Source organism: Rhincodon typus, chromosome 39 (assembly GCF_021869965.1).
Source record: "Rhincodon typus isolate 14 chromosome 39, sRhiTyp1.1, whole genome shotgun sequence".
NCBI classification, from domain to species: domain Eukaryota; kingdom Metazoa; phylum Chordata; class Chondrichthyes; order Orectolobiformes; family Rhincodontidae; genus Rhincodon; species Rhincodon typus.
The window spans coordinates 12,579,512-12,592,188 of NC_063370.1; the positions used below are offsets into that span (position 1 = coordinate 12,579,512).

A 12,677-nucleotide genomic window follows, 5' to 3' on the forward strand; every position below is an offset into this window, starting at 1 on the left:
GACCCATTGCCATGGCAAACTCCATTGGTTGTCATGGCACTACAACTTCTATAACCATGGTACACATGGGTCAGTTGCTATGGTGCCGACTGGTCAGCTGCTTGGAACCCACACGTCAGTTGCGCGGTACCCTCTGTTGGTTGCTATGGTAACTGTGGTACCCATGGGATCGTGCCATGCGGGCCATGGGTTGGTTAGTAGTCAATGGTTATGGCTCATTTGAGTGTCATGTACACTTCACCGAGCCCTTGGTCCCGAGATTCCCAGGGCTCTTGTCACATGGTCTCCAACCAACCTGTCCCTCCCCCACCGTTGGTAGCCCCGGGCACATCAACCTTCACAACACCCAGCTGCTCAGGTCAATAGAAGCAAAAACACTCAAGGAATTACTCTCCACAAAAGTCTTTAAAACACTCTGTGATTTTTCTTCCAGCAAGCTCCTGCGAAAGGGGTCTTTCATTCCTGGACACTGCCGGACTTTCCTGGGAGGGGATGGGGGAGGTTATCATCCCCATGTCCGCACTGGGAGACTCTCAGAAACCTGCCATTAAATCTTCTCCGCCTGTGTAATAAAAACATCAATTTAACCAATTATTGGGTCAATTAGCAAAGTTAATTATTAGCAATTAACGCTCTGTGCTTGACTGGTTCTGGCCGGGCTGTGGTTTACTGGAGTTCTCCAGCTCCTTCAGTGTTGGATAGGTGCCAAACCCACAGAAATTCAGCTTCAAACATCCAACCCATTGTTAAACCTTTCCAGGACACACTTTCACATTCAAATAAATTGCAGCAATAAACTGAGTTGTTAGCAAATGTCTTTACTACCCGAAGATTAGAAATAGCAGCTTTAAGTGTCAGTGAAATAGCTAAATGCTTTATTTCCACTCACTACAGGCCTTTTCCCAACCCCCTTCCCTGATCTCCCTTTCTTTCTCATTCCACCTCTTCCCTCATTATTTCCCACTCCCTCGCCTTTCACTTCCCTCTTAGCCTGCTCCCTCCACATCCTCACTCTTTTTTTCAAAAACATACCCTTGCGTGGGCATCCCTGGAAAAGATGGCATTTGTTCCACATCCTTAATTGCCCTTTGGACAGAGTGTCTTGTTCTGACATTCTAGAGGGCACTTAAGAATAAGCCCCCATCATTTTGGGTCTGGAGTCACATGTAGGCCAGACTGGATAAGGAATTCCCTTCCTAAAGGACGTTGGTCAGTCAAATGGGTTTATCTGACATTTGGCAATGGCTACATGTTTGTTTTATTTTACATTCCCGATTTTAATTGAATTCAAAGTTGAACTGTTTACCTTTGGTGGGATTTGAATGTACAATTAAACCAGATAAAAGAGGACCAGAGAACTGCAGAAGCTGGAAATCAGAAACAAATGCAGAAATTGCCAGGAAAACTCAGGAGGTCTGGCAGCATCTGTGGAGAGAGGAAGCAGAGTTAACATTTCGGGTCCAGCGACTCTTCCTTGGAGCAGATGCTGCCCGACCTGCTGATTTTTTTCTTTTCTGTTTTTATCCCCAACCTGGGATTCGGATTATCAGGCCAGAAGCATTACCATTATGCTATTACTTCCCATTTTCTGAGTGACAAATCCTCTCCCATTTCATTCTCTGTTTGATCTGATCCTGTCTCTGGCTTAGGTGTAGCACTCTGAAACACATCAACAACAGTTTTCACAGAATCAAAGATGGTTGGTTTGCAGGTGCTGTAGGTAAATGGAATATTGTCCTTCATTGCTAGAGGGATTGAGGTTAAAAGTAGGGAGGCTATGCTGCAGCTGTATAGGGTGCTGGCAAGGCCACATCTGGAGTACTGTGTGCAGTTTTGGTCTCCTCACTTGAGAAAGGATGTACTGGCCCTGGAGGGGTTCCACGAGGTTGATTCCAGAGTTGAGAGGGTTGGTTTATGACAAGAGATTGAGCAGACTGGGACTTCATTGGAATTTAGACAAATGAGGGGGCATCTTATAGAAGCATATAAAATTATGAAGAGGATTAGATAAGATAGAAGCAGGGAGGTTGTTTCCATTGGTGGGTGAAACTAGAGCTAGGGGGTATAGCCTCAAAATAAGAGGGGGAGGAGCAGGTTTAGGACTGAGCTGAGGAGGAACTTCTTCACCCAAAAGGTTGTGAATCTGTGGAATTCCCTGCCCGGTGAAGCAGTTGAGGCTTCCTCATTGAATGTTTCTAAGGCATAGTTAGATTTTTGAGCAGTAAAGGGATTAAGGGTTATGGTGAGCGGGCAGGTAAGTGGAGCTGAGTCCATGAAAAGATCAGCCATGATCTTATTGAATGGTGGAACAGGCTGGAGGGGCAAGATAGCCCACTCCTGCTCGTAGTTCTTATGTTCTTATGTATGTTCTGACCCCCTGTGTTCTCACACAGAGGGACTGAACATTAGATACAAGCTTTCCAGCAATTTCCTTTCAAGTTATTCCAGGATTTTCTAATCCCCTTCTAATAGTTGGTATCAAAGGCCCGATGTTCCTGATCCATTTCAGTCAAACAGAGAATGCCCCGTTTGAAATAAAGAGGAAGTGTGGGTGTGTAAGAGGCTGGAAGAGGAACATCCAAGGGAACATTGTCCGTTGCAGTCTCAATAAAAGAACACAGTTGTGTCAGATTGAAGGAAGAGAGTACAGCTGAGATAGAATCCTATGTCATACAGTGCAGAAACAGACTCTTCGGTCCAAATTGTCCATGCTGACCAGATATCCTATACTGATATAGTCCCATTTGGCCCTTATCCCACTAAACCCTTCCTATTCATGAACCCATCCAGATGCCTTTTGAAACCAGCATCTTCCCAGATCAGGGGTGTTAGTAATAATAGATATTATTAAACGAGCTGTAGTTCCACTCTCTCATCAGAGAGAGATGACTAGTGGTGGTTTAACCCGAGTGTCACCATGCCTTGGGTGAGGGCTAAGGCTTAGGATCTTCAAGGCAACTTCAGCTGGTGTGTTGCAGTTGTGTCCACATGTTAGTATAAGGCTGCTTCCCAAACCAGCTGGCCAGCCAAATGAACTATCCAAACCCACCTTGTTAACAGTGCGTGTCAGGGAATGGGTAGATTCAGAGGGATCTCAAGCAGGGTTGGGATTACAGGTTTAGTAGTACGCAGTACAGTATAGCACAGGAACACGCCCTTCAGCTCACAATGTTGTGCTGAACATGACGCCAAACAGAAACAGGAAGAGGCTATTTCAGTTGATCAGATCCCTTCTGCTGTTCAGCTGGATCATGTTTGATCCGTATCGGAATTCAATCTCCTTGCCTTGTCCTTTAATTCTGAGGAAGATTTTGATTGCGCCTCATCGGGTACATAATCAAATTTAATTTTTGCCAATGCCTCCTCCCTCTTAATTTTAAACGTTTTTTGTTGTCTGATTATCTCCTCTTCCACTCAGCACCATTTTATCCCTTGGAAAAGACAGATGAAACTATTTGTTTCATATCAAAGCCATATCTCCTGCCTCCTTGTAAGAATGATCTGTTGTGGTCCATAATCAGCCTTGCTCCTACTTTTATAAGCCTTTTATTGATGTCTAGATGCAATATTTTGGGATTTTCTGTTATGTTCGCTGCCAGTGTCTTTTCATACTTTCTCTTTGCTTCTCCCACTTGTTTTTACAGTTTCTCTCTCTGAGCTGTCTACATTCCAGCCTCACTGTTGGCTGTTATTTATCCACCTGATAGCTATCAGGAGTAGACTTATCATTCCTGACGCAGGGCTTGAGCAATATAGAAAAGAAATATTCACTCGAGGGGAGTTGAAACAAGGAGGCATAAATATAAGGGCAGCTCAGTAGTTAGCACTGCTGCCTCCCAGCGCCAGGGGCCTGAGGTTGATCCCACCCTCGGGCGACTGTCTGTGTGGAGTTTGCACATTCTCCCTGTGTCTGCGTGGGTTTCCTCCGGGTGCTCCGGGTTCCTCCCACAGTCCAAAGATGTGAAGTTAGGTGGATTGGCCATGCTAAATTGCCCGTAGTGTTCAGGGATGTGCAGGTGGGTGGGTTAGCCATGGGATATGCAGGGATACAGAGATTGGGTGGTGTGTTGTTTGGAGGGTTGGTGTGGACTCCATGGGCCAAATGGCCTGCTCCCACACTGTAGGGATTCTATAAGGTAGTTACAAAAAGATCCAATAGGACACCAATGAGAAACTTTATTACTTAGGAAGTGGATGGAATTTGAAATTTACTACCATGCATGGTTGTAGAATTATAGAATGGTTTCAGCATTGGAGGCCATTCGGCCCACCACACTGTGTCTGTGCCAGCTCTCTGCAAAAGCAACTCAGCCAATCCTACTTCCCCACCTTTTCCCTGTAGATCTACAATTCTTTTCCCTTCAGATTATCATCCACCCCTCCTTTGAAGGCCTCAGTTGAATCGGAGGTAAATAGTAGAGAGGAAAGAATGGAGGGTCGTGTCATGGAATCATAGAATCCCTACAGTGTAGAAAGAGACCATTCAGCCCATTGAGTCTGCAATGACCCTCTGAAGAGCATCCCATCTACCTTACCCTATCCCTGTAACCCTGCATTTCCCATGGTTAACCCACCCAGCCTGCATATCCCTGGACACCATGGGGCAATTTAGCACGGCCAATCCACCTAATGATGGTGATAGGGTGAGATGAAATAGGATGAAGGGAGGGAATGCCTATGGAGACCACAAACCTCAGTACGGACTGAAAGCCTGTTTGTTTGTAGTGTGTTCTACACGTCTCCATATGCTGGTGGACCAGTCAATATAAGCCACTCTTCAAATGTGTAAGCTCTAATGTTAGGACAGAAACTAAGCAGTCCCTATTACACAAAGAGAGACCATCACTTATTCTGGACAGTACATTGGAGATAAAGAGCTTGAAACCGGTTCAATGGGGCATGTACAGTATTGTAGTGCGGTAAATAGACCTGGTAGTCTTCCTCTTTGTGTTTAACTGTGATTTGGTGGATGTCTCGAGATTTTCCAGAATGTGCTCAGCAACGCATCTCAGACAACACTTTCCAAACCCACGACCACTTCGATCTAGAAGGACAAGGGGCAGCAGATACATGGGATCACCACCCCCTGCAAGTTCCCCTCTGAGCCACTCATCATCCTGACTTGGAAATACATCGCTGTTCCTTCACTGTCGCTGGGTCAAAATCCTGGAATTCCCTCCCTAAGGGCATTGTGGGTCAACCCACAGCAGGTGGACTGCAGCGGTTCAAGGAGGCAGCTCACCACCACCTTCTCAAGGGGGCAATTAGGGACGACAAATTCTAGCCTGGACCAGTGATGGCAGATCTTGTGAAAGAATTTTTTAAAAAAGATCATTACTTAGAACATGGCTGGATAGACTCATAGAGTTATACAACATGGAAACAGACCCTTCGCTTCAACCCATCCATGCCGACCAGATATTCTGTATAAATTTAGTCCCATTTGCCTGCACCAGGCCCACATTCCTCCATTGTACACCCCCCTACCATACCCACCTAGATGCCCTCCAAATGCTCCAATCGTACCAGCTTCCACCACCTCCTCCGACAGCCCACTCCACACACGCACCACCCCCCTGCGCAAAACTGTCAAACCCCTTAGGTCCCCTTCACATCTTTCCCTCTCACCCCAAACCCATGCCCTCCAATTTTGGACTCCCCCACCCTATCAATGCCCCTCATGAATTTGTAAATCTCTATAAGGTCACCCCCTCAGCCTCCACGCTTCAGGGAAAACATTCCCGGTCTACTCAGCCTCTCCCTCCAGCTCAAACCCTCCAACCTCGGCAACATCCTTGTAAATCTTTTCTGAACCCTTTCAAGTTTCACAACATCCTTTCTATAGGAGGGAGGTCAAAATTGCATGCAATACTCCAAAAGTGGCTTAACCAATGTCCTGTACAGCCACAACATGACCTCCCAACCCCTATACTCAGTGCACTGACCAATAAAGGCAAGCGTACCAAACACCTTCTTCATTGTCCTATCCACCTGTGACTCCACTTTCAAGGAACTATGAACCTGAACTCCAAGGTTTCTTTGTTCAGCAACACTCCCCAGGACCTTACCATTAAGTGTATAAGTCCTGCCCTGATTTACCTTTCCAAAATGCAGCACCTCACATTTATATAATTTAAACTCCATCTGCCACTCCTTGGCCCGGTGGTGGATTCTTGGGATTAGAAGGATCAAAGCATATGTGAAGAAAACAAGAACAAGCTGGGTAAGGATAGGTTAGTTAAGGAGAGGCTGTTCCTGCTATGAGCGGAATAGGAATAAGAGGGGCATGGATGTAATGTGATGTGCAAATGAAGCAAGGCTGGTGTGTGAAAAAAACAACATTCTCGCCCAGTGAGTGCTTAGGGTCTGGAATACACTGCCTGGAAATGTAGGGGACATAGGTTCAACTGAGGCTATCTACAGGGGCACTGGATGGAAATCAGGCAGGAGATTGGCACTCAGTAATGGTGTCGTTTGAAGAGCCAGTACAGATTCAATGGGCTGAATGGTCACCTTCTGCACCGTAACAAATTTTCAGATTTATGTTTGACGCAAAATTTCCAAAGACCTCTGCTTAGTAGAACACATTATAGACAGAACATTTGGAATAATTGCCCCTAATGTTTAACAGGGATACCTACACATTTGCTGGCATCTCTCGGCAAACCCTGAGCAGAAAGCTAGTGCCTGTAAATGGGCTGTTTACTGACTTCACGTCAGGAGGTGTGGATTAGGCCCTGCATCTGGAGTAAGGCTCAAACTGGATATTGTGGTGGATCAGGGTGAGCCTTCGGAGTTAAACTGAGACCCACTTCACCAGTGATAACCCATAACATTGCTGTTAGATCACCAAGAGAGGATCCAGTCGCCTGGTGCAGATTCCAGCCCCGTGAGCAGATCCCAGCCCCTGGAGTGGAGCCCACCACTCAGTATAGATCTCAATATGTGGAATGGAACCCAACGACAGGAGTGGATCCCAGCCCTCCTGGAGTGGATTGCAGCACTCAGTGTAGATCTCAATACCTGGGATGGTTCCCAACAACTGGAGTGGATCCCAGCACCTGCAGTGAAACCTTCCACCTGAAGAGGATCTCAATGCCTGGAGTGGATCACATCACCTTGAGTAGATCCCTGTGCCTGACGCAAATCCTGTCATCTGGCCTGCATCCCATAACTGGAATGGACCCTTTCACCTGGAGTCAATCCCATCGCCAGAAGCAAACCCCAGAGTTGATCCCTGCCCCTGGAGGAGAACTGATCACTGTAAGTAGAGCCCCATACTCGGTGAGGATCCCAATACCTGGAGCATATTTCTTTACTTGGTGTGATTCCCTTCACTGGCAGTGGATCTCTTCACCTGGAGTGGATCTCTATACTTGGAACAAAATCCTGTGCCTGAAGCGAATTGCTTTGCCTTGAGTGGATTCCTGTGCATGGAGTAGATCCCACCAATCTGACTGGATCCCTGTACAAACTTGATCCTTATACCTTATAATCCGACCGTTTCACATGGAGTAGCCCCGCCTCTCCCCTTCACCTGATGTGGATCTCTTCACTAGAGTGGATCCCTGTAACTAGAAAGAACCTCTTCGCCAGGCGGACGTGGAGACGATCCCTTCATCTGCAACAGGCCCATCGTCCGCTGACAAAGTGGGAAGGTGAAGTGTGGGAATCCACTCCGATTGCAGGGATCCACTCCGGTGAGGTCAGGGGCCGGAATCAATCCTGGGCGCAGGGATCCAGCCCAGCTGCAGCAGGCGGGAATGTGGAGTCGGTGTCACCTCTGTCGCCAGGTGGGGTGGTCATTTTGAAAAAGGTGATGGAAGGTGATGGGAGCTAACAGCCTCAGTGCGTGTTTCCTCAAAGCGGGGAGAGAATGTAAAACATGTCAAACTGCTAAGAATCTGGAAGAATACCGAAAGGAACAGAGTGCAGTGTTACATCCTCAGGTTACCTTAGCTCCCTGGAGAAACAAAACAAAAGTCTTTCTTCGGGAAGAATCACTGCAAATATGTGTGTGTTTTTCTTCCCATTGTCTCTCAGAAAAAATAAAAGAAATGCATTGGCTGGGAGTCCAGAGAGAATACAAGCTGGTCAATACAACTGTTAGTAAAATAGAACGACTTTCCTGCCCTGTTTCTCTCTCTCTCTCTCTCCCTCGAAGGCCTCAGGCCTTGTAGCTACACAACTGACTTGGAGTAAAATCATTAAATGGATGAAGCGAGCCACACTGTTTGTGGAGGTGAGTGAGGGACTCAGTCTAGGTGACAGACAACCAAAAAACATTCCTCAGGCTGTCAGGGGCTGAGCTTTCAACTAATTCAGGTCAGAAAAGCCTTCTCTCTCTCTCTATTCGTCCAGAAATCCCCTTCAGCAATATCTAGGAGATAAAGGGCAGTGGTGGGGGTGGGGGACAAAGCAGATGTTTGAAGAATCAGGGGCAATCTGCTCCTATGATGCTGCTTGGCCTGCTGTGTTCATCCAGCCCTGCACCTTGTTGTCTCGCAATTACTCAGACACTTGTCTCCCTCAGTGAGTGAGTATCTGAGGGTGTGGCCTATTCCCCAGTGTTTCCTGTATCTGGAGCTGAACCTTTTGTGGAGGGCTCCAGACCCCGATGTTGGAAACCTGAGGGTACCTGGACCTTGCTGCTTCAGGGGTACCACTGATGGAGGGTTACACTTTCAGCTTTATGTTGGCTCTCATATCAGTCGTCCCTGTTCTCTCATTCCATAAGAGTCCGACCTCCTCCTGAAACATTACCTTTACTCCCATCTATTTAAAGTTTCAGTTTCCCTCCATTCCCCCTTCTGCAAATTGTGAGAAGTGGCTTCGAGCTACAAGTTTACTTTTCACAGGGTGTGGGCAATGCTGGTTGCCCCCTTGAGAAGGTGGGGGTGAGCTGCCTTCTTGAACCGCTGCAGTCCATGTGCTGTGGGTTGACCCACAATGCCCTTAGGGAGGGAATTCCAGGGTTTTGACCCAGGGACACTGAAGGAACGGTGATATATTTCCAAGTCAAGATAGTGAGTGGCTCGGAGGGGAACTTGCAGGGGGTGATGTTCCCATGCATCTGCTGCCCTTGTCCTTCTAGATGGAAGTGGTCGTGGGTTTGGAAAGTGCTGCCTGAGGATCTTTGGTGAATTTTTGCAGGGCATCTTGTAGATGGTACACACTGCTGCTACTGAGCGTCGGTGGTGGAGGGAGTGGGATGTTTGTGGATGTGGTGCCAACCAAGGGGGGGCTGCTTTGTCCTGGATGGTGTCGAGCTTCTTGAGTGTTGCTGGGGCTGCCCCCATCCAGGGCAAGTGGGGAGTATGATGTTAAATTTATAGAGTGTATTTTACAATCCAATTAGCTGTTAACATTTAAAGAGAATGTTCTATCATAAGATATTGATCTGGATTGCAAGTGGGGCCACTGAAGGAAGTGACATTGTGTTTAAGGTGGGAGTAGGTAGGTACATGAGTGGGAGAGGAGGGTAAGGAGAAGTGATGGGTTTTGGGACAGTGCGATGCAAGGTGGGTTCAGGTTTGTAGCAAAGCACAAACACAGCTACTTTGTAAATTCCATGTTTGTTGTGTTCTTCTTCCAGAGCGCAGCTGGACACCTCACAATAGCTGCGACATGGTAGCCACCTACTCAGCTTCCATGTTGAAAGCCACCATTTTAACCCAGTTGTATGGTATTTGAGGGAGGGCTTCACTTCGATAACCTGCTGTCTTTTCCTTTTAGGTTCATTAACGCAAGACGTCGTATTGTCCAGCCAATGATCGACCAATCAAATCGAACAGGTATCTGTTTTACTGATTGACTTTAAATGGCCCCTCATGGCTAAACAGGTCTGGACCGCAGGCTGTGGAAGGGGGTCATCTCTGCCAACTGCCCCTCTTCCGTGGTTCCATTCACGTTCGGGTGTCCTTGGAGAGGGAGCACACTGTGCCCATCAAAGCTCTCGATGTGTTTAGAGAGAGGTGGCCGCCATGGGGGCTGGAGAGCTTCATTTCCCCCTCCAACTCCATTTTGGTTCAGTCCCTTCCTCCTCCTTCCCTTCCCCACCCTCACCTTTGATGGTTTGTATTGTCCAGAATTGGCTTTGCTCATGAATATTCAGTTGGCAACACGGACGCCGGTGGTCAGAAGGTTAAAGAAAAAAACACAAACAGAAAAGAAAGTCACAGTGATTTTGGTGGTGGGATGATGGCTCAGTTCTGGGTGGCAACACTTCTGGGTAGGAAATGATAGTACAGAATAAATGACCGCTCGAGAAGGGCCATCAACGATACCTTGAGAAAAGTCCCCAAGAGGTGTTTGCCAGTGCACCATGTGACCCATCAATGAAATGGAGAAGGCCTCCCAGCCCACATTGGCATTGTAAACCCTGCCTACTGTTGACGGGACAGTAATGGTCAAAGGAGTATCGGCTACAGTTCTCTGCCTCCTCCTCCATAGCGCCAAAGCACCCACATCCATCACAGGACCCTCCCCAACAAGTTCTGTCAAACAAGAGAGGACACGTTAATCTACGGTCATCGCATCGAGAGCAACATTTGTCACATTAATATTCATTTGGAGTTCTCGGCCGAGTGGTATCACGGTATTTTTATATTGCTGGGTTGTTCCAGCAGCTGGGTACAATGTAGAGGGAGCCTGGTGGCAGAGAGGGTCCCCACCCGGGGTCCTGAAGGCCAAGGGTTTGATCGCCAACATCCTTCCCATGGCAACGCAGTGAGGATGGTACACCTTCCTGATCAGCCAGGACCGTGTGCTAGCTGGCAGTGGGACAGCCTTCCCAGTGGTAAAAGATTCCATGATCTTGCTGTGGGCTGTGTGATGGATATTACTGAGAATTTCTGACCAGGCCTACTGTTACACTGTAGGCCTGTGAACGGATTAGAATCCCCTAAGTGTCTTGTCTTAAAGACTGTGCCTCTTTCCTGTTGCTGTAACCCCACATTATAACCCTACAGGGGTACTCTCTCACCTCTGGGGCCCTCTCGCTAAATCCGCCATCAAAGATGGCTGCCTCATTGTATCGCCAATGGCAGATCAACCAAACTAAGGCAGATCTTAGAGAAGGCTTTTTATTTCGAAACGTCTTTCCAATGGCCATCTAACGTGCGAGTATGCACCTTGTGCAGTACCAAGAGAGTGCCAAGAGGTACCAGCTCTTCTTGGTCGACATGTATGACCCCCGCCCCGGCTGCTGGGTACCCTCGGCACTTTCTCACCAAACTACAGCTGGGTGTTTGCCCCCGTGCCACCATTCAACCTTCAACCGACGCTGTCTCACCTCACTGAATCGGTGAGCGGCTTGTGGGATCTTGCTGTGCGCAAGACAGAGACTGCCCAGCAGCGGCGCCCCTCGCTTGGAATGCCCCGTCCATGAGTTGGGGTGGGGCGTTTCATATCGAGTCAAGGGCAACGGATGGGGGCCACCTGTGCCTTGTCCTCATGCCGTTGTCGGGGGAGAAGCCATATTGGGTCGCCATTGACAGTGGGAGGACCCCCTTGGCAAGGGTCGATCTGATTGGCCAGGAAGACAGCAGAGCCCACTGACGGCCCGGTAGGATGTGTTGGCGTCTCCCTTTTGGCGAATGGCTGGCTCAGTTGGCAGCTATGGCCAATCCCACACCTTTGTTTCCAAAAGCAAAGAGGGGGCTGTCAGAGACATGGTACACTATTCCATTCTGATGGCCGTGCCATCAGTGGATCTCCTGCATTCTCAGCGTTGCCCCTTTCCCTAGGATCCTCTCCCAATCTGCCCTTGTTTCATACCCATTTAGTCATTCATGTTGGCGTCTGTTAGTCTGTACCAAATCCGTGATTTGAGGCCCACCCCCGAGTGAATTGTACCTTTCTCTCCTTTCACCAGTTGGCCAGGGGACACCCTACAGCCCAGACGGTCAGCCAATGGGAGGGTTTGTAATGGACGGCCAACAACACATGGGCATTCGACCTCCAGGTAATGTCAGCCTTTCGCTGAGACCTTCCTTTCCTCCCTTGCTTCCACCCCCCACCCCCAACACCGTCTCACCACCAACCACCTCAAGGGTGGAGGGAGACAACAACCTGTGATCTTTTGTTTTTGCTTGCTCTCCGCCATTTCACAAACATCTCGGGACCTCCCCACCTCGTTTTTGTTTCTCCTCGTAAAAGAGGCATCCCCTCATTTTCCGCTCGGGGCTATTCCTCGCTTCCTCCGTTTTCTTGCTGTCTTGTGATTCTGTCATTGGCGAATTCCTGGCTGGATTGTTTATCCTTCCTCCTAGGAGCTATGGGTGGAATGGGTATGAACATGGGCATGGAGGGGCAGTGGCACTACATGTAGCCTGCATCACTGTTACCCAATCGCAAAGCAGAGGGGAAGTAAGTACCGGCCCCCCCACCTCCTGGGGAGGGAGTGATTGTATTGTTTGTCTCCCCAGGCATTTCGCCCTCTCTCCCTCCTCTGCCATTCTACCCGTCTACCCCACCTCATTACAGGGCTAGATGTACCAAAGCTCCATTGTCCTCCTCCTGTCTTTACTTTTATGTGCGTCTAATGTCGTCACTTCCTCTGCGGCCCCCATTGCAACTTGTGAATAATGAGTCTCTCCCTCCCACTCTGTGCAGTTGGTCGGTAGGAACTAAGTGGGGGTCTGAGGGGAGAGGGGCTGAGGGAGCTGCGAGGGGAG

At 48.4% G+C, this 12,677-nt stretch overlaps 1 protein-coding gene across 1 annotated transcript in view; it reads left to right on the forward strand.

The window, feature by feature from the left end:
* The window catches only part of LOC109922212 (homeobox protein Meis2-like), an 84,757-nt gene that overhangs the window by 65,674 nt on the left and 6,406 nt on the right, over positions 1-12,677 (forward strand). The window contains exons 4-5 of the mRNA XM_048618387.1: positions 9,736-9,794; positions 11,876-11,965. Coding sequence (XP_048474344.1) covers positions 9,736-9,794; positions 11,876-11,965 — 149 coding nt within the window. The remainder of the gene's footprint in view (positions 1-9,735; positions 9,795-11,875; positions 11,966-12,677) is intronic.